The 22,297-nt window shown below is 38.9% G+C and overlaps 2 protein-coding genes and 1 pseudogene across 3 annotated transcripts; 1 reads left to right on the top strand and 2 right to left on the bottom strand.

The window, feature by feature from the left end:
* Positions 1-1,524: 1,524 nt before the first annotated feature.
* LOC149036060 (vacuolar protein sorting-associated protein 33A-like) lies at positions 1,525-11,615 on the bottom strand (annotated as a pseudogene). The gene is made up of 9 exons (XR_016182006.1): positions 11,481-11,615; positions 10,493-10,567; positions 4,893-4,972; positions 4,425-4,511; positions 4,113-4,265; positions 3,838-3,937; positions 3,321-3,387; positions 2,495-2,617; positions 1,525-1,993 (listed from the first exon to the last, which is right to left on the bottom strand). The product of XR_016182006.1 is annotated as a vacuolar protein sorting-associated protein 33A-like (transcript).
* On the top strand, positions 6,301-19,353 carry LOC113665495 (uncharacterized). Its single transcript, XM_089190625.1, has 3 exons — positions 6,301-7,804; position 8,979; positions 18,083-19,353. Exons 1-3 carry the CDS (start codon positions 6,440-6,442, stop codon positions 18,709-18,711), a joined length of 1,995 nt encoding a protein of 664 aa, XP_089046751.1. The 5' UTR covers positions 6,301-6,439; the 3' UTR covers positions 18,712-19,353.
* On the bottom strand, positions 12,274-21,858 carry LOC113665498 (vacuolar protein sorting-associated protein 33A). Its single transcript, XM_089190623.1, has 8 exons — positions 21,601-21,858; positions 20,615-20,689; positions 15,159-15,245; positions 14,855-14,995; positions 14,578-14,679; positions 14,063-14,129; positions 13,235-13,357; positions 12,274-12,732 (listed from the first exon to the last, which is right to left on the bottom strand). The coding sequence occupies exons 2-8, from the start codon at positions 20,648-20,650 to the stop codon at positions 12,626-12,628; spliced, it is 663 nt and encodes a 220-aa protein (XP_089046749.1). The 5' UTR covers positions 20,651-20,689; positions 21,601-21,858; the 3' UTR covers positions 12,274-12,625.
* Positions 21,859-22,297: the final 439 nt, after the last annotated feature.

The following is a 22,297-nucleotide window of genomic DNA, read 5'->3' as shown; positions in this document are numbered from 1 at the left end:
TCATTAACGACAAATGATCCTATTTTATGTGACCCAGAAGAAAAGAAGATAAAAAAAGAAATTATTGTCCACTCCCGTGGTCACCCTAGAAATCGCAGCAGTGTACATTTCAGTGGAGGGCAAAAGCATGACGTGAAATCAATTATAGTCTAAGATGACAATTATGAGGGAAACTTCAGAATGGTCAGTAATTATTTCATTCAGTTTGAGGTTATTTGGGAGACTGTTCCAGGTTTTTACCTAAGATCTTTATACAGTTGTCATCATTTCAGGGATCACAGACATCTTGTAAGTGTTTTGGGATTGTCTACCTATGTAAGTAAACTAATCTTGCCTCTGTACTTACAAAAAGATTCATACCATGGCGTTCAAATAAGTTCTATCCGACTGACTAGAAATCTTTTACTACAACTGTGCTTTTTGGGTGCATCTTTAGGATCGTTACAAAAATAAGAAGCTTTGAGGAAAGAAAAATACTGGATATCAAAACATTGTTGAACATTTTCTATTGATTTTGCTTCAACGACTGTAAAGTCTACATTGTATACGCCAAATATCGGATGCCTGAGTAACTTATATTAGAGAAGCACCGCTTTGTGCAGATAATTCACGCCGTTTGATTCGTTAACTTTTAAATTCGGAATTTAACATCTTATTTAACGCATAAAAAGCTGACCAGGTACAATCAATGTCTAAAGATTAGCCTTCTACGTTTCCTCGAGTTAAATATGATGGTAAATGTATGTGTTGGTAACTAGAAATTACCTTTCCAGGAGAAAATTCCAAAAGGAGTTTAACGTGCTTTCATTTGATGTTTTCATTTGATACAACCATTTGATATAACCATTCATTCCATCTTACGTCCCACCAAGGCATATTCACTTTCCAAGCTGAAGACCACAAACCATGTTGGTACCAACGACAAGTTTGGACGCAAAAGTGTGGACATTTCTTGATTTCCTTGTCACAACATAACTAAATTTAGCTTCGGTCGCCATTTTCTTCCTCGTGAGAAGATGCACGTGATAGTCGAATAATTAAATTTTAAGTATGAATATTAAAATTTCTGCTTAACGAAAGACCACAATCCTTCACTTCCTTTGGATAGTATTTTTGGCTCAAAACCGGATAAAAATAGAGAATAACCCGCAGGTTTTAAATATCACATTGACAAAACAAATTATATCATACGTGATTCTAGTTGAGAAAGTGAACATTTTCAAAATCTTCCCCTGTTCGCGTAAGATATGTTATGGACATGTGGAAATACTGAGGACTAAGGAGCAAAATCAAGAGAAAGAAGGAAGAGGGAAGGGAAAAAATGGCTGAACAATATTGGAGCATCACAAGAGCAAAACAAATACTCTAGTAAATAAACGGCGGATTGAATCTCACACCACAGACAAAAGTTTTTCCGTCAGTTCATCACCTTGTGTAGTGAGACATTTCTAGTTATGGAAACAGGAATAAATTGCGGCTGAAACAGCAGCCCTCTTTCAGGAACTCACTCGGACTGATAACACGTCTAGTTTAAAAACTTCTGAGTTTATTTCTTTGAAAATAATCCTATTTCACGTTCTGGATATGCTCCAAAAAAGATTCTCAATTTGTATATATTTTACATTTGTTGAATATTTGTAATTATACAATAGATTTTTCTTATGCTGACGAGAAAAGTGTCTCTGTAAAAAAGATAATCAAGAACGTAAATCTCGATTCAAAAGCGAAGACACCACCAAAATTACGCGAAGACTAAACCGAGATTGCTCATCGTGAAACAGCCATCACTTACGTGAAACGTGATCACTTACTCTCTCACAAACACAAGCGGAGAAGGATAAATTCAGATGTTCGTGAACAAGTTCTCATCAAGAGCATTCTAAAAATTATGAAAATGGGTTTGCCTCAACAGGGGCGCCTTCCTCCATGATGGATTCGATTAGCGACGTGCCATTGATAATCTTGGTTGTTGCTACTAAATACTCTGTTGAGCCTGGGGCAGAGAGAATAACTCAATGTGAGTAAATGTTGCAAAGGTTCGGGTTTGAGAAGTAAACGCGAATCGAGACAGTTACGCGAATCCTCGAATGCGTTGGTATATCTTTTTCTTATTCTCTCGATCGCTCTCGAAACAATAATCACTTCCCAAATTTTGCGTTGTCAGAGTTCCATCATGCTTTCATGAGATAAAAAGTACTCAACCATTAGTTGGAAAAGTTATTGTCCTTTAGTAAAAACTTAAAGGTGATTTCAACCCTTGAAATGGGAGAGGAAATTAGGGGAGTGAAACCGTTTTTTATTACTTCAGGTTTCCAAACTTTTGGTTTTTGAGACTTTCAGTCTGTATTTCGGAAACATAAAAAACGTGACACTTCCTTCAAAGCTAGGTACGACAAACTAAGTTGTAGCACTCTCTAATGACCGGACAGCTCGTCACAACTGAATAGTATATTCCACCAATTAGAACCATTTATTTACCAGGAGTAACACTCACTATTTTCCTGCTGAGTAAGAAATCTCAGGGCAGAAATCTCAGCGTGTGTACAGCCTCCAATGAAGAAAACCAATGTTACTTTTGGTGGACCATCCATGGAACTGTCTACGCCTGTCGATGGCCCTGAACAGATTTAAAAAGACAGAAAATAACAATTTTGACCCTCACCAAATCAAAGACGGAAACATAATTTAATACCGATAACAAGTATCCCTCCTGGCCAAACTAGTATTTAATTAAAATTTTAAGTCTGTCACTCATCTTTATTATAAAATGCAAGTCTAAAACTGTTCATATTTACAGACGTTTCTGTGACTGATGGAGTAGAATATATACCCAACTATGCAAAAGTCTGTCATTTTCCCAATTCAGAATTTCCGTTTTTCCCTCTTCACACCTGGGCTTTAAATCGGTAACCTGACTAACAAGGCTAGTCAATTGGGCGGCCATATGGAAATTCACCCTTTTTATTTTCTGCTGCCTTTGAGTCAAAACCCAGTGGACGTCCGAAATGATGTCAGTGTAATTGGGAGCTCTAGTCGTCCTAGAACTGAAGGGTTAACCTTAGTAAAAGAAGTGGTTTCTGTAGGTTTCTCCCTAAGGCCAGCTTACCAAAGAAAGGGAATGTGTTCTGCTGTAAGGACACGGGTTGAATATTTAGGGGTGAACTGATAAAGTTTAATTTCGGGGAACGAACTCATAAGCGTGGTAGGGGGCAAATATCCAGTGGGGTTAAAACTAGTCTGTTCCCACTGCCTAGTAAACAATGTGTGCGCCTCACAAAAAACTAAACCTGTCAATGTGCCAGAACGATCGTGAATCTTACTTTTCTGAAGACCAGGAGGCAGCCGTTGGACTTCTTCCACTGCGGGGCCTGGGAGCAACCGAAGGACCTGAAGAAAATTCAAACAGATTATCTGTGCAAGTTCGTACAATTTTACTAGCTACGAAACATGGTTTCCTCGAACAACATATCTGAGTATGGATGGATAAAAAACGATGCAGATAAAAAGCAACTGAACTGCTTTACAGACGAAACAGCACCGGTTTCCAAAGTAGACAGGTCAAAGAGGACAGGGTAGTATTGTCGATGGAACAAATCACTAAGCATGCTCTCGCCAAGCAGGGAGGATAAGTCACTCTAGTGGTCAATAAGTTTATTGGAACTAGAATTTCAAATGCCTAACGCTCCAGGCGTCGTTTCCCGCGCACGTCATAGACTGTTTTCCACGCGCTTTTCTTTGCTCTCATCTGGCATTCCGCGTAAGGGATTGGTCTCTGGCAATGGTCCACATATTGCATTCTAAAAACAAAGAAATTTGTACGATCACGCGTCTGTTTACCTCTTCAAGTCCTCTCCAGCCCTGCGGCCGCGCCAGAAACTGCACCAGCCGGACAGTGAGCGGTGCGTATCCTGACGACGTATGCGATGTCGTTTGGGTTCTGAAAAATGATAACGAAAATTAACATCCTGATATCCACACCATACTGGCCAATTCTTGACATGTCCTCTAGCCCATAAGTCGCTGCGATACCTTCGACCGACACACTCTAGTAGCCCTCACCTCATGCCTTGTTATATGAAGAATACCAATTTAAAATACCCATCTCTATTTACCTGCTCCTGGACATCTTCCACGACAAGCTTCGACAAGCACGACATTGACTTGCGCAATTGATTGTAAGATCGAGACGGCTGCGTCTGCGCTCTTAGCAAGCCAGCAGTTTCCAATGTAGAAAGCGTCCTGTATGTATGCTCAAAGCCATATGTCTACGAAAAAGAGAAATAGCGCTTCAGGCTTTGGCAGACTAAAGAGGAAACTACAGAAAGATAATGATTGAAAGCATTCCATTTTTAGTTCTTTTTTTTCAATCGTGCATTTTTATTTTTTTTCTCTACCCAAGTAGAAAGACAAACTAAGAAACTCACCTGTAGGATTTCCCGATAGTAGAACTCCAACATCTTCGGTTTAAAACCGTTATTTGTTAAACACTGAGCGCACAACAAACGAAGCACCTTGCAAATTTGAAATAAATAAAGTGAAAGATAGATTGTTGCAATGAGAAGCAGAGAGGGGAAGAGGAACATTGGACAAAAGAGGACCTAACAATATCAATATTGCAGTTATTAACACAAAAGAGAATTAAAATACCACGAGAAGGTAGACGCTACACAGACCAATACAAATGAAGTTTATGTTGAGTCACCAAACATGGTTAATAAAGAGGTTAGGGGATGGGTGGGGGAAATCGTGAACACATGTAAAATGTACGTTATCAACTGCAAGCACTTTTGCGTCAGCCAATAAGATTCCAGAAAGTCATACTTTGCACGAGGGTTAAAAACTTTAAAGATTTCAGACAGGTCATTAGGTGATGGTATCGTCTGTTTACTTACGGTAATCAGCGGTTTCTTCAATCCGAAGCATTTTTCTCTGTAAGGGTTGATTTTATCCGTGTCCAAGCCTTGAGCCAGCTCTGAACAAAAATTCGAAAAAACGATGGAAGTATATTTTTACTATATTGTATTGTTGAATGCAACAAAGTGGGATATTCTGGTAGCTGTCACACTCAGCCAACTCAAACATACAAGTTACGAGCGTAAGTAACTTTGGAGTTACGTAAAAACACATCGACTAATTTCGAGGTACGCCTTCTTCTTTCATCTACGGACGCAAGAAAGCTGTCGTGGAGGTCAGAGCGAAGAGAAAAACATTTTTGAGCTTGAAGCTAAAGGAGGAAAAATGGACGACAAGTTTTGAAATGAAATGAGTCACTAGCTGTAAGACTTTTTTAACAATTTTATTACTGAAGTTGGTTCATTTTCATCCATGTAAATCGGGAGCTATCTTTGCCATTTATCAAAAAAAATTTATTTTCCCTTCGAACTGACAGAAGTCGTTAATTGAAATTCAGTGTGACTCCTAAAATTTGCATTTCCGTTTGCAAGAGGGTGGCGAAGCATTTCAAAACAGAAAGCAGTAGGGTGGGTTTTGTTCAAAACGAGACAAACAACTACAATTACCATGATGCAGTACTAAACGAGTCACGAAATCTTTGGAGTATGGGCACGGCTTAAGAGCAATATTCCCTTGGAAAAGTTCTTCAGACTAACGAAAGAGGATTTCAAACCTTCAATTTGCTTGAACGAACTTCAAGGACAACTTATGTTGTCAAACGATGTCATTATGTTGTTGTAAATTGTGAGTTATCTTTACCATTTGTCACAACAAATAAATTTTCCCTTTAAACTGACAAAAGTCGTAGATTGAAATTCCGTGTGACTCCTAAAATTTGCATTTTGGTTCGTAAGAGGGTAGCGAAGCATTTCAAAACAGAAAGCAGTATGTGGGTTTTGTTCAAAACGAGACTGATAACTACGATTACCATAATGCAGTATTAAACGAGTCACGAAATCTTTGGAGCATGGGGACGGCTCAAGAACAATATTTCCCTTAAAAAGTTCTTCAGACTAACGAAATGGGATTTCAAACCCTTAATTTGGTTGAAAGAACTTCAAGGACAAGTGATGTTCTTAAACGATGTCATAATATTGTAAAAGAGAAAGACAGGTTGTCAATGACGTCATAGGGAGTTGTAGTCACGTGATTGCTTTCAGGAAAAAATGAATATCCAAATCGAGGGAGTAGCGGTGACTATGTCTAACTCTGACTGACGGAAATACTCGTTATCTATAACTTTTAAGCAAAATTTCGTCTACTTTTCGCAAGTAACTGGCCTCTACGCAAGGAGATTCAACACGAAAATTTCTCCCCAATGACCTACGCAGTAAGATTCACAGCATAGCAACAGAGAAAGTCTAACTTTACGTGCTGCATCGTGCTCTTGGCGACTAGGTTGTCAAACAATCCAATCATTGTGAGTTATGGTGGATCAAAGAAATCAAGAAATCTTAATGTAGCACCTCGACAACCTGAAATAGAAATGGCTGTCAACAGACCACCGACATCTGATTTGAAGCCCGGAGTTGTTCAGCAAGATCACGACCATACGTCAAGAGTAAACATGGAGCACAAGAACGAAGAACGAAGTGAGAGGATTTCATCGGCTGAGTGGGAAGCCTTGCTAACAAGAACGTATAAGAAATACGCAGAAAGCTTCCCAGAGCTAGGAGATGCCCCTCCAATAATGTTTAATTCTCTAAGAGAGTTGAGGAAAGCCGTAGACGACAAATCCAAGGGACATATAGTTCAATATTCTAAGCTGAGAGGAATACTCGAAGAGTTGTTTGATAAAAGTTGCAGCATATGTGCGTCAGCGGAGACGAACGACTCAGAAAAATTCAGTGCACTTATGGAGTTTATAATTGAAGGCGAAGGAGCAACAGTGCTGCATAGCTTCGTGAAAAACTGTTTCAAAGATTTCTATACTAATGGAAAAGACGACAAGTTGGGCACAAGTTACCAAAAGGAGACTTATACTTGCGTTAAGAGCCTATCATACGCACTGTCAACAATACAAAACTTTACTGATTTCCACGATGGTTTTTGCTTGGCGAGCGCTCAAGATGGAGTTGTACTAACTTGCATGGATAATATCAAGAGGATCGATCAAGAGAATGATGACTGGCAAAGCGAAGATGAAGAATCTGAAATAGTTAAAGTACTAGACGCGTGCATCTCAATTTTGCACAACATTTCTCGCCGACTGCGAGATCGCCAATGGTTTGCTAACAGTGACGACACTTTGCTCTATTTTGCAAAGGTTAAAGTGGCAAGTATCGCTGCCACGGCGTTGTTGTGCCTGACTTACCTTGTTGATGAAGAAACTAATCATTTGATATCCGCCAACAAAGACTTGCTCCGCTTCATTATAGCAATGTTAGACGAAGCTTGCGAGGCAGAAGACCACACAAGCAACGGATTCTCCGCTAAGGAACTTGTAGAAGGACTCGGTCGTTTGGCAATTAACGACAACAATAAGAAAATTCTTGGAAACGAAGGGGCAATAAGAGTCTTAACGTCAAGAATCAAGACCTCGAGCGACGACGAGGAACGAGCGAGTGCGGTCGAGGCAATGTGGATGCTGGCTTTCGCCAACTCAAACAAGGATATTATTCGAGAGGGAGACGGAACCATGGAGATCTTACGCACATTACACCACAGTCAAAACACTGAAGTGCAAAAGGCAGCCGCTGGAGCATTGTGGGAGATTGAAGGAAAGACAGCAAGAGACAAAGCCGACAAGACAAAAGAGGGGTCTCGAAACCACGTGATGATTAGCTACCAATGGGATTCTCAGGAAGTCGTGGTCCAAGTCAAAAATCAACTTCAGGCTAATGGATACAGAGTATGGATAGATCTGGAGCAAATGAGTGGGTCCACACTGGAGACAATGGCCAAAGCTGTCGAGAACGCTGCTGTTGTACTGATCTGCGTGTCACAACGATACAAAGAGAGCCCCAACTGTCGTTCAGAGGCCGAGTACGCCTACCAGTTAAGAAAAGACATCATTCCTTTGATGATGCAGAAAAATTACAAAGCGGATGGCTGGCTAGGAATGCTGTTAGGAACGAAACTGTGGATTGGCTTTCAGAGTAAGGATAAGATCGATTCCGGTGTGACAAAACTGGTCAAAGAATTAGCGGGAAGAGGAAAAGATGTGGATCACACAGACGGTCCCCCAAAGAAGAGGATTCGAACAACTGAGGCCACCACTAAAACAGAACAGCCCTCTGGTTAAGAAGTAGCCGAATGGACAAATGAGGACGTGAAGAGATGGCTGGGGAGAATTGGATTGGCACAGGTGTGTGACGAAGACATGGCTGAATTCACTGGACAAACACTGATTGAACTTCAAGAGCTCCGAAGAGAATGCCCAGATTATTTTTACAAGTGTCTTGAACGCACATTTCAGCTTAAAAACATGTTTCATGTACTCAAGTTTAGAAAGGAGTTTGACAAACTGCTAGGAAATTAATTGCAATAGGCGAAATATGCAATTCTTTCATTCGCCTAGTTAAGGAACAGTTGTGTGATGTGTGTCACACAATTCTTTACATTTAGGGGTAAAGCTCGTGTATGATCCTTAACTTTTGGACTGTAAAGATGACTCGTTCACCAAACGGACACGCTTTCACATGAGCAAACTAAGACAAAATGACCTAATGTACCCCGAGAATAGATTCTTGCTTTTATTTACAATTTTGTTTTCATTCAGTTCGCCAAGGACGTAAATCTAAATGGAATAAGTTCGGTGGTTGAAAAACGGGTCGCAGCAACCAAATCCAATGTTGACGCTATAGCAATAATATTCGAGTAGCAACTTAAATATGTGCTAAATTGTAGACATAAAAGCGTTATACTCAAATTTCTAATTGAACAATTTGCTAGTTTCTGTACTGCCATGTAAAGTTTTATTGGCCACGTTTTTTTTTTTAAAATTAGGTTGGTTATAAATCATACATTTCCAGTTCTTTCGTATCATTGTTGAGCTCACTTGTTGACTACCATAAGCACTGAAGGGTTTTCCTGAGGTTTAAAAATTACCTCTAAGGTTTAAAAAGCCAACGAAGGTTCTAAGTCACCATAAATTATCGATCAGTCGAGATGGCATCGAACATACTCCAAGATTTTTTTTTTTTTAAGATCCAGTGCAAAGATGAATATTGATATGCTGAATACAATTCCATATTGAAAAAAAGGAAGTTACCGCCATCGTTTTTGAAATACAGAAACATTGTTAATAGTGTTTAAAAGAGAGTGTTATTTTCTAACCAGTCCCTTCAAAAGGGTTTTATAATATCTATCAAGTTATTTTTTACGATGCCAGCGCTGTGAGTAACTTCTAGAGTGGATTAAGTAGAAAAAAAGAAAAGTGCTTATATGAAATTTGTTGTTTAAAAGAGTTTAGTATAAAGTTTTAACTTTTTAGGCCCTACATTACTATAGAAATTCTCCAAACTTTCTTTTATATATTTTCTACGGTACTGACAAGGAGACACACGAACTCTTAAGTAATGATATTAGCAGTCGTAGTTGTAGACTCCTGGAAGAGTACTTTTTAGTGATGATAAATACCGTGGATAAATAAAGTTTTCATTCATTCATTCATTCAGTTTGTCTCACAACCAAGAGCCTCTCAAGATGGTGATCATTTCCTTCATTGGGTGATATTGTAAGGAGAAACTAGACGTTAGTCACTCTTAGGGGTTAACGGGTTAAGGGCAAAAGACTTGGATGATGACAAAATCCTAACTTTCCTAAATTAAAGGCCCAAACATTTCATTCCTAGCAACAAAAAAGTAATTGCCCTCATTCTCACTACCCTGCATATTAGTTGGTTGTAAGTGCTGAAAATATGCGTCATGCTAATATTCCATACTAATGTTAGAAATCCCTTACAGATATTAAGTGTAATACAATCAAGTCGGGAAATATATCCAACGCAGAGCGGAGTAGCCGTACGCCCTCTGAAAGGCTTGCACTGTGCGACTTAGAGGGAACGTAATTAGCGAATAAGTTGTGTTGAGGCTCTTCGGAACATGTACGGAATTGTAAGGGTTTCTTTTCGAATGATTGGGCCCTCCACATGAAATCCTTGCACCCTTAAAGTTATCAAAAAATGGCTTTTAAGATAACTCACATGACAGGATAGACCACTAGAAAACTGATGGAAGGGGTAGGGTTTTAAGAGATGGAATAACTTGCTTTGTGTGCACTTAGAAAGTTGTTTGTAAAAATCCGTGGGAAAATTTCATCTTCTTAGTAGAAACTCGGAAATATTATTTTGGACTTCAACCCCCGTCCCCGCATAATGTTAGGTAGACTGTTAGGGTTTAAAGGGCTAAAACCTCATTTAGGCACTGGCTCAGTGCATTCACGCTTCTCTCTACTGGATTGCAGGCACAGCAAAAAACACATTGCTGTAAACTGTGTCTTAATAATGTAAAGATGGAACTACTTTGCTGTTGTGGTAAGCAGCAATGATCATGAGAAATGCAACAGTTATCATGGATCACTTTTGATAAACACAAACCTTGTTCAACTTGAATAGGTTCTCTGAACTCTTCATAATCAGTTTGTTCCTTGATCATCTCTGCTATGGTAGTATCTGAAAACAAGGATGCATATCTCCCTTAATCTCTATTGATTTACCTTGAATCTGAATTTTTTTCATTTACATAATTCCAGCTTGTCTATTCTAGAGGACCACCGATCCTAAAATTGAAGCTTTACGAATTCATTTACGACAAATGAACCTATTTTATTTTACCCAGAAGAAAAGAAGATAAAGAAAGAAATTATTGTCCACTCCCGTGGTCACCCTAGTAATCGCAACAGTGTACATTTTAGTGGAGGGCAACAGCACGACGTGATATCAATTATAGTCTAAGATGACAATTATGAGGGAAACTTCAGAATGGTCAGTAATTATTTCATTCAGTCTGAGGTTATTTGGGAGACTGTTCCAGGTTTTTACCTGAGATCTTTATACAGTTGTTATCATTTCAGGGGATTCTATATGATGTACACAGACATCTTATAAGTGTGTTGGGATTGTCTACCTATGTAAGTAAACTAACCTTGCCTCTGTACTTACAAAAAGATTCATACGATGACGTTCAAATAATTTAAGTGTTTAAGTTCTAACCGACTGACAAGAAATCTTTTACTACAACTGTGCTTTTTGGGTGCGGTTACAAAAATAAGAAGCTTTAAGGAAAGAAAAATACTGGATATCAAAACATTGTTGAGCATTTTATATTGATTTTGCTTCAACGACTGTAAAGTCTACATTGTATACGCCAAATATCGGATGCCTGAGTAACTTATATTAGAGAAGCACCGCTTTGTGCATATAACTCACGCCGTTTGATTCGTTAACTTTTAAATTCGGAATTTAACATCTTATTTAACGCATAAAAAGCTAATGACCAGGTACAATCGATGTCTAAAGATTAGCTTTCTACGTTTCCTCGAGTTAAATATGATGGTAAATGTTTATGTTGGTAACTAGAAATTACCTTTTCAGGAGAAAATTCCAATAGGCGTTTAACTTGCTTTCATTTAATGCTTTCATTCGATACAACCATTTGATACAACCATTCACTCCATTTTACGTCCCACCAAGAGGTCCACCAAGGTATATCCGCTTTCCAAGCTGAAGACCACAAACCATGTTGGTACCAACGACAAGTTTGGACGCAAAAGTGTGGACATTTCTTTATTTCCTTGTCACAACATAACGTTTAAATTTAGCTTCGGTCGCCATTTTCTTCCTCGTGAGAAGATGCACGTGATAGTCGAATAATTAAATTTTAATGAAGGACACTAAACTTCAAAGTATGAATATTAAAATTTCTGCTTAACGAAAGACCACAATCCTTCAGTTCCTTTGGATAGTATTTTTGACTCAAAACGATAAAAATAGAGAATAACCCGCAGGTTTTAAAAACAACATTGACAAAACAAATGATATCATACGTGATTCTTGTTGAGAAAGTGCACATTTTCAAAATCTTCCCCTGTTCTAGTGAGATATGCTATGGACAAGTGGAATTACGGAGGACTGAGGAGCAAAATTAAGAGAAAGAAGGAAGAGGGAAGGGAAAAAATGGCTGAAAAATATTGGAGCATCACAAGAGCAAAACAAATACTCTATTAAATAAACGACCGATTGAATCTCACACCACAAAAGTTTTTCCGTCAGTTCATCACCTTGTGTGGCGAGACATTTCTAGTTATGGAAACAGGAATAAATTGCGACTGAAACAGTAGCCCTCTTTCAGGAACTCACTCGGACTGATAACACGTCTAGTTTAAAAACTTCTGAGTTTATTTCTTTGAAAATAATCCTATTTCACGTTCTGGATATGCTCCAAAAAAGATTATCAATTTGTATATATTTTAAATTTGTTGAATATTTGTAATTATACAATAGATTCTTCTTATGCTGACAGGAAAAGTGTCTCTGTAAAAAGATAATCAAGAGCGTAAATCTCGATTCGAAAGCGAAGACACCACCAAAATTACGCGAAGACTAAACCGAGATTGCACATCGTGAAACAGCTAAAACACGCGTGATCACTTACTCACTCACAAACACAAGCAGAGAAGGATAAATTCACAGACGTTCGTGAACAAGTTCTCATCAAGAGCATTCTAAAGATTATGAAAATGGGTTTGCCTCAATAGGGGCGCCTTCCCTCATGATGGATTCGATTAGCGACGTGCCGTTGATAATCTTGGTTGTTGCTACTAGATACTCTGTTGAGCCTGTGGCAGAGAGAATAACTCAATGTGAGTAAATGCTACAAAGGTTCGGGTTTGAGAAGTAAACGCGAATCGATACAGTTACGCAAATCCTCGAATGCGTTGGTATATCTTTTTCTTATTCTCTCGATCGCTCTCGAAACATCACTTCCCAAATTTTGCGTTGTCAGAGTTCCATCATGCTTTCATGAGTTAAACTTTTTTTCTAGTTTCATTAGTTGGAAAAGTTATTGTCCTTTAGTAAAAACTTTTAGGTGATTTCAACTCTTGAAATGGGAGAGGAAATAAGGGGCGTGAAACCGTTTTTTATTACTTCTGGTTTCCAAACTTTTGGTTTTTGAGACTTTCAGTCTGTATTTCGGAAACATAAAACACGTGACACTTCCTTCAAAGCTGGGGTACGACAAACTAAGTTGCAGCACTCTCTAATAACCGGACAGCTCATCACAACTGAATATTATATTCCACCAATTAGAACCATTCATTTACAAGGAGTAACACTCACTATTTTCCTGCTGAGTAAGAAATCTCAGGGCAGAAATCTCAGCGTGTGTACAACCTCCAATGAAGAAAACCAATGTTACTTTTGGTGGACCATCCATGGAACTGTCTACGCCTGTCGATGGCCCTGAACAGATTTTAAAAGACAGAAAATAACAATTTTGACCCTCACCAAATCAAAGACGGAAACACAATTTAATACCAATAATAAGTATCCCTCCTGGCCAAACTAGTATTTAATTAAAATTTTAAGTCCATGTCACTCATCCTTAACATAAAATGTAAGTTTAAAACTGTTCATATTTACAGACGTTTCTGTGACTAATGGAGTAGAATATATACCCAACTATGCAAAAGTCTGTCATTTTCCCAATTCAGAATTTCCGTTTTTCCCTCTTCACACCTGGGCTTTAAATCGGTAACCTCACGAACAAGGCTGGTCAATTGGGCGGCCATATGAAAATTCACCCTTTTTATTTTCTGCTGCCTTTGAGGCAAAACCCAGTGGACGTCCGAAATGACGTCAGTGTAATTGGGAGTTCTAGTCGTCCTAGAACTGAAGGGTTAACCTTAGTAAAAGAAGTGGTTTCTGTAGGTTTCACCCTATGGCTAGCTTACCAAAGAAAGGGAATGTGTTCTGCTGTAAGGACACGATTTGAATATTTGGGGGTGAACTGATAAATTTTAATTTCAGGGGGTGAACTCGTAAGCGTGGTAGGGGGCATATATCCAGTGGGGTCAAAAGTAGTCTGTTCCCACTGCCTAGTAAACAATGTGTGCGCCTCACAAAAAACTAAACCTGTCAATGTGCCAGAACGATCGTGAATCTTACTTTTCTGGAGACCAGGAGGCAGCCGTTGGACTTCTTCCACTGCGGGGCCTGGGAGCAACCGAAGGACCTGAAGAAAATTCAAAGAGATTATCTGCAAGTTCGTACAATTTTACTAGCTACGAAGCAGGGTTTCCTCTAACAATAAATCTGAGTAAGGATGGATAAAAACGATGCAGATAGAAAGCAACTGAACTGCTTTAGAGGCGAAACGGCGCCGGTTTCCAAAATTAGACAGGTCAAAGAGGACAGGGTAGTATTGTCGATGAAACAAATCACTAAACGTGCTCTCGCTTAGCAGGGAGGATAAGTCACTCTAGTGGTCAATAAATTTATTGGAACTAAAATTTCAAATGCCTTACGCTCTAGGCGTCGTTTACTGCGCACGTCATGGACTGTTTTCCACGGGCTTTTCTTTGCTCTCATCTGGCATCCCGCGTAAGGGATTAGTCTCTGGCAATGGTCCACATATTACATTCTAAAAACAAAGAAATTTGTACAATCACGCGTCTGTTTACCTCTTCAAGTCCTCTCCAGCCCTGCGGCCGCGCCAGAAACTGCGCCAGCCGGACAGTGAGCGGCGCGTATCCTGAAAAGACGTATGCAATGTCGTTTGGGTTCTGAAAAGTGATAAAGAAAATTAATATACTAATATCCACACCAAACTGGCCAATTCTTGACATGTCCTCTAGCCCATAAGTCGCTGCGATACCTTCGACCGACACACTCTAGTAACCCTCACTTCATGCCTTGTTATATGAAGAATACCAATTTAAAATACCCATCTCTATTTACCTGCTCCTGGACATCTTCCACGACAAGCTTCATTGACTTGCGCAATTGATTGTAAGATCGAGACGGCTGCGTCTGCGCTCTTAGCAAGCCAGCAGTTTCCAATGTAGAAAGCGTCCTGTATGTATGCTCAAAGCCATATGTCTACGAAAAAGAGAAATAGCGCTTCAGGCTTTGGCAGACTAAAGAGGAAACTACAGAAAGGTAATGATTGAAAGCATTCCATTTTTCGTTCTTTTTTTTTTTCCTATCGTGCATTTTTATTTTTTTTCTCTACCCAAGTAGAAAGACAAACTAAGAAACTCACCTGTAGGATTTCCCGATAGTAGAACTCCAACATCTTCGGTTTAAAACCGTTATTTGTTAAACACTGAGCGCACAACAAACGAAGCACCTTGCAAATTTGAAATAAATAAAGTGAAAGATAGATTGTTGCAATGAGAAGCAGAGAGGGGAAGAGAAGTATTGGACAAAAGAGGACCTAACAATATCAATATTGCAGTTATTAACACAAAAGAGAATTAAAATACCACGAGAAGGTAGACGCTACACAGGCCAATACAAATGAAGTTTATGTTGAGTCACCAAACATGGTTAATAAAGAGGTTAGGGGATGGGTGGGGGAAATCGTGAACGCGAGTGAAACGTACGTTATCAACTATGTAAAAACACATCGATTAATTTAGAGGTACGCCTTCTTCTTTCATCTACGGACGCAAGAAAGCTGTCGTGGGGGTCAGAGCGAAGAGAAAAAACATTTTTGAGCATGAAGCTAAAGGAGGAAAAATGGGCGATAAGTTTTGAAATGAATTGAGTCACTAGTTGTAAGACTTTTTTAACAATTTTTTTAAGTTCCTTGTGAGTTATCTTTGTTATTTTCCTTTTGAACCGACAGAAGTCGTCAACTGAATTTCAATGCAACTCCAAAAAATTACCATTATCGTTCGCAAGAGGGCAGCGAAGCATATCAAATCAGAAAACAGCAGGGTTGGTTTTGTACAAAAAGAGACAGAGAACTACGATTACTATAATGCAGTAATGAACGAGTCACAAAATCTTTAGAGCAGACGCACGCCTCAACAGCAATGGTCCCTTAGAAAAGCTCTTCAGACTTACGAAAGAGGATTTCAAACCTTTAATTTGCTTGAATGAACCTCAAGGACAACTGGTGTTGTCAAACGACGTCAATATGTTGTTGTACAAGAGAAAGACAGCTTGTCAATGACGTCATAGGGAATTGTATTCCACTGTTTACGTAAATTGTTTTATTTGGTTGAAGCACAAGCAGCCCAAGCTCCAGCTGTGAGATGATCATCTTGCGAGATACACCTTTTGTTGTTCATACAATCGTTTATTCAAAATGGTCAATCATTAACGTGAACTGACAAACGTGTGTAGTAATAACAATCAACTAGGGAAAAAGAAATTTCAAAATTGTTCGATTACAGTGTACTGTAATGTAATGTTTTGTAATTTTCCTTCAATTTCTTCATTATTTAAACATCTTGGAATGTACGTTTGCATAAATCTGTACCACTGTCCACATTTAGCAGCCGTGATAGTGCCTATGATTCTCTGCAGGGCCTGACGTAGCAATTGAGTGCGGTAATTGCTTGACGCGATTCCTTGTCGTCTTGCCTTTGCTCTGTTGTTCATCTGTTCTTGCTGCTCTGAACGACTTATGTCCACTTTTATGGCTGCTTTTAAGGTACTTATTGCTTGCTCTACGATGTTAAGAAACGGGCTGTATGGTGGTAGCTTTTTAAGCTCAGAATTTGACCAGGAATGGCAGGATTGTAGTGAGCTGGTGCGCCGTCATTAATTAATGAAAATCACATGTTCATTTGGGTAGAGGTTTAGCCTTGCCTGTGACAGAAAATCATTAAATCTTTGTCCATTCATTCCAACGAGAAATTCCGAGTGAAAAACGAGTCCATTAGTGGGTGAAATTGCCAGTGCTACAATAACACTTCCCCCTCGCTGACCACATACTTGTCGATATGCCCTCTCTCCCGTCCTTGCTCGTCCGTGTCTTCTTGTCGTCCAAATATTGTACCTACACTCGTCTACAAGTATTCTATGATTCATTACAGCATGGGGCATGAACCAGTTGGCATAGTCGACTCTTTTTTGCAGGACATCAGGGCGGTTTTCGTTCAACTGGGAGTGGCCTTGCCAATTTTACACGATACAACATACCTTCAAGTGTTCTTGCCAATGTACGGTCATGGATTGTTGGTTTTCTTGGAAGACGCTGTCTCAATTCTTGATTTATCTGTACTAGTGTTAGCAGGTAATTTTCGTTTGAAATGTCATTCAGGTAATTCCTCATTTCATCATCTACTCGAACATGATTTGCTCCTCCTCGTGGTCTCTCCGCGATCCTTCCCTCTCTCAAGTATCGTAGAACGATACTTCTTGCCGTTGATCGGTTCACTCCGTCAAATAATCGTCATCAACATCTTCGAAGGCTTGAATAATTCTTTGTCGCTGTTCAAGTAGGACTCTGAGATTGGAAGTATGTTTGTACTGTTTGATTGTCCAAAGGTGCAATTGTTCATCCATTGATGCTATTGAATGTTAACACATGCAAATAGCGTTATTGAAAGTTCTTTCGCGTTAATGAATTTCATGGAAATGCTAATGAATGTATATTTGCCGCATAGTTTCAACTGTTGACGTAAATGAATGTACATTTTACGTAAACAAACAGCAAAAGGTGTACGAGTCATGGCGAAATTATAAGAGTTTGTATGGGAATATTTACGACCGCTCCTTAGAATAACAAAAATTACAGTCAAACTCTTAAAAAAATACCTCACCTTACTTCCATAGTGCATTGCTTGTTATCTGACCGCCTACTATGTTGAAAAGAACCCATTTTGGCGAGTTATTCATTTCTAGGTTTACTTCTCCATGATTAGTAAACCTGTATTTTTTTTATTCCAGCTAGGGCTTGGGCCGCTTGTGGTTAAGGCGAAATATCTTGAAATTGCTTTCAGGAAGAAACGAATATCCAACTCGAGGGAGCGACGGAAATTAAGTCTGACTCTAACCGACGAAAAAACTCACTGTCGACAACATTTAAGTACAATTTCGTCTACATTTCGCAAGTGACAGGCCGCTACACATGAATATTCAACACGAAAATTTCTCCCCGATGACATGCGTAGTAAGATTCACAGCATAGTAACAGAGAAAGTCTAACTTTACGTGCTAATGGGTACAGAGTATGGATGGATCTGGAGCAAATGGGTGGGTCTACACTGGACGCAATGGCCAAAGCTGTCGAGAACGCCGCTGTTGTTCTGATCTGCGTGTCACAAAGATACAAAGAGAGTCCCAACTGTCGTTCAGAGGCCGAGTACGCCTACCAGTTAAGAAAAGACATCATTCCTTTGATGATGCAGAAAAATTACAAAGCGGATGGCTGGCTAGGAATGCTGTTGGGAACGAAAATGTGGATTGACTTTCAGAGTAAGCATACTATTGATTCTGGGGTGACAAAACTGGTCAAAGAATTAGCAGGAAGAGGAAAAGGTGTGGATCATACAGACGGTCCCCTAGAGGCGGTGATTCGAACAACTGAGGCTACGACTCTAACAAAACAGCCCTCTGGTCCAGATGTAGCCGGATGGACAAATGAGGACGTGAAAAAATGGCTGAAAAAAATTGGATTGGCACAGGTGTGTGACAGAGACATGGCTGAATTCACAGGACAAACATTGATTGAACTTCAAGATCTCCGAGGAGAATGCCCAGATTATTTTTACAAGTGTCTTGAGCACACACTCCAGCTTAAAAACATGTTTCATGTACTCAAGTTCAGAAAGGAGTTAGACAAACTGCTAGGAAATTAATTACGATTAGCGAAATAAGCAATTCTTCTCGTTCGCCAAGTTAAGGATCAGTTGCGTGATGTGTGTCACACAATTCTGTAAATTGAAGAGCGGAGCTCGTGTGTGACCATGTAGTTTTGGACTGTAAAGAAGACTCGTTCCCCAAACGGTCACGTTTTCACATGAGACAAAACTGAGACAACCTGACACAATGTGCCCGAGAATAGATTCTTGGGATACTGATATTGATCCTTCTTGGGATCAATATCAGTATCTGGGCAACTGCCCACCTACCCCTCCCCTAACCCAACATTAACCCCTAACCCAACATTAACCCTAACTTGTTATCAATTGACTGTTGTTGAGTTAGGGGAGGGGTAGGTGGGCAGTTGCCCAGATACTAATATTGATCCGATTCTTGTTTATATTTTACAATTCGCTGTCAGTCAGTTCGTCAAGGACGTAAATCCAAATGGAATAAGCTCATTGACGCTATAGCAGCAGCATTCGAGTAAGAGCTTAAATATGTACTAAATACTAGAGATAAATGCGTCATACTTACATTTCTAATTGAACAATTTGCTAGTTTCTGTACAGTCATGTATAGTTTTGCCAGCCATGTATTTTTTTTAAATCAAGTTGGTTATAAATCATACAGTTCCAGTTCTTTAGTATCATTGTTGAGCTAATTTGTTGACTGCCATTAGCATTGAAGGGTTTTCTGCGTTTAAAAAGCCTACGAAGGTTCTAAGTCACCATAAATTATCGAGCAGTCGAGATGGCATTGAACATACTCCAAGGTTTTGTTTAAGATCTAGTGTAAAGATGAATATTGGTAGGCTGAATGCAATTCCATATTGAAAAAAGGGAAGGTAGAGAGGGTTAAGAAGAAAAACAACCAAGTGCTTATATGACTGAATTGGTTGTTTTAAAGAGTTTAGTATAAAGTTTTAACCTTTTAAGTCCCTCCATTAATGTGGAAATTCTCCAAACTATTTTTTATATATTTTCTAAGGTACTGACAAGGAGACACACGAACTCTTTAGGTAAAGATATTAGCAGTCGTAGTTGTAGGCTCCTTGGAAGTGTAGTTTTTACTGATGATAAGTACCGTGGATAAATAAAGTTTTCATTCATTCAGTTTGTCTCACAACCAAGAGCCTCTTAAGTTGGTGATCATTGCCTTCATTGGGTGATATTGTAAGGAGAAACTAGACGCTAGTCACTCTTAGGGGTTAACAAGTTAACGACAAAAGACTTAGACGACGGCAAAATCTCAACTCCCCTAGACTTAAAGCTCAAAAATTTCACCCCAAAAAACAAAAAGTAATTCCCCTCATTCTCACTACCCTGCATATTATTTGGTTGTAAGTGCTGAAAATATACGTCATGCCAATATTCCATACTAAGGGAACGGAATTAGCGAATAAGTTGTGTTGAGGCTCTTCAGGATATGTACGGAATTGTGAGGGTTCCTTTTCGAATGATCGGGCTCTCCGCATGAAATCCTAGCACCCTTAAAGTTATTAAAAAATGACTTTTAAGATAACTCACATGACAGGATGGACCACTAGAAAACTGATAGAAGGGGTGGAGTTTTGGGAGATGGAATAACTTGCTTTGTGTGCACTTAGAAATTTGTTTGTAAAAATCCGTGGGAAATTTTTTTCTTCTTAATAGTACATCGCAAATATTATTTTTGGCTTCAACTCCCGTCCTCACCTGATGTTAGGTAAACCGTTAGGGTTTAAAGGGCTCAGTGCATTCACGCTTCTCTCTACTGGATTGCAGGCACAGCAAAAAACACATTGCTGTAAACTGAGTCTTAATAATGTAAAGATAGAACTACTTTACTCTTGTGGTAAGCAGCAATGATTATGAGAAATGCACCAGTTATCATGGATCACTTTTGATAAACACAAACCTTGTTCCACTTGAATACGTTCTCTGATCTCTTCATAATCAGTTTGTTCCTTGATCATCTCTGCTGTGGCCGTATCTGAAAACAAGGAGGCATATCTCCCTTAATCTCTTTTGATTTACCTTGAATCTGAAGTTTTTTCATTTACATAATGCCAGCTTGTCTATTCTAGAGGACCACCGATCCTAAAATTGAAGCTTTACGAATTCATTAACGACAAATGATCCTATTTTATGTGACCCAGAGAAAAGAAGATAAAAAAAAGAAATTATTGTCCACTCCCGTGGTCACCCTAGAAATCGCAGCAGTGTACATTTCAGTGGAGGGCAAAAGCATGACGTGAAATCAATTATAGTCTAAGATGACAATTATGAGGGAAACTTCAGAATGGTCAGTAATTATTTCATTCAGTTCGAGGTTATTTGGGAGACTGTTCCAGGTTTTTACCTAAGATCTTTATACAGTTGTCATCATTTCAGGGGATTCTGTATGATGTACACAGACATCTTGTAAGTGTTTTGGGATTGTCTACCTATGTAAGTAAACTAATCTTGCCTCTATACTTACAAAAAGATTCATACCATGGCGTTCAAATAAGTTCTATCCGACTGACTAGAAATCTTTTACTACAACTGTGCTTTTTGGGTGCATCTTTAGGATCGTTACAAAAATAAGAAGCTTTGAGGAAAGAAAAATACTGGATATCAAAACATTGTTGAACATTTTCTATTGATTTTGCTTCAACGACTGTAAAGTCTACATTGTATACGCCAAATATCGGATGCCTGAGTAACTTATATTAGAGAAGCACCGCTTTGTGCATATAATTCACGCCGTTTGATTCGTTAACTTTTAAATTCGGAATTTAATATCTTATTTAACGCATAAAAAGCTAATGACCAGGTACAATCAATGTCTAAAGATTAGCTTTCTACGTTTCCTCGAGTTAAATATGATGGTATATGTATATGTTGGTAACTAGAAATTACCTTTCCAGGAGAAAATTCCAACAGGAGTTTAACGTGCTTTCATTTGATGTTTTCATTTGATACAACCATTTGATATAACCATTCATTCCATCTTACGTCCCACCAAGGCATATTCACTTTCCAAGCTGAAGACCAAAAACCAGGTTGGTACCAACGACAAGTTTGGACGCAAAAGTGTGGACATTTCTTGATTTCCTTGTCACAACATATCGTTTAAATTTAGCTTCGGTCGCCATTTTCTTCCTCATGTGAAGATGCACGTGATGGTCGAATAATTAAATTTTAATGAAGAACACTGAACTTCAAAGTATGAATATTAAAATTTCTGCTTAACGAAAGACCACAATCCTTCAGTTCCTTTGGATAGTATTTTTGGCTCAAAACCGGATAAAAATAGAGAATAACCCGCAGGTATTAAATATCACCTTGACAAAACAAATTATATCATACGTGATTCTAGTTGAGAAAGTAAACATTTTCAAAATCTTCCCCTGTTCGCGTAAGATATGTTATGGACATGTGAAAATACTGAGGACTAAGGAGCAAAATCAAGAGAAAGAAAGAAGAGGGAAGGGAAAAAATGGCTGAACAATAATACTCTAGTAAATAAACGGCGGATTGAATCTTACACCACAGACAAAAGTTTTTCCGTCAGTTCATCACCTTGTGTAGTGAGACATTTCTAGTTATGGAAACA

The sequence above is a fragment of the Pocillopora damicornis genome, chromosome 12 (genome assembly GCF_964200805.1).
Source record: "Pocillopora damicornis chromosome 12, jaPocDami1.2, whole genome shotgun sequence".
In the NCBI taxonomy this organism is placed as follows: Eukaryota; Metazoa; Cnidaria; class Anthozoa; order Scleractinia; family Pocilloporidae; genus Pocillopora; species Pocillopora damicornis.
Note: the sequence above shows the minus strand (reverse complement) of the source record. Positions and strands in the feature narration are given on the sequence as shown.

Excerpts from the sequence above, each read along its gene's own strand:
- LOC113665498 (XM_089190623.1), bottom strand. The coding sequence starts at position 20,650 with ATGAAGAGATCAGAGAACGTATTCAAGTGGAACAAG. Across the intron at positions 14,996-15,158 it reads ACTATCGGGAAATCCTACAG|ACATATGGCTTTGAGCATAC; the intron begins GTGAGTTTCTTA and ends TCTTTTTCGTAG. Across the intron at positions 14,130-14,577 it reads GCTGGAGAGGACTTGAAGAG|GTCCTTCGGTTGCTCCCAGG; the intron begins GTAAACAGACGC and ends AATTTTCTTCAG.
- LOC113665495 (XM_089190625.1), top strand. The coding sequence starts at position 6,440 with ATGGCTGTCAACAGACCACCGACATCTGATTTGAAGCCCGGAGTTGTT.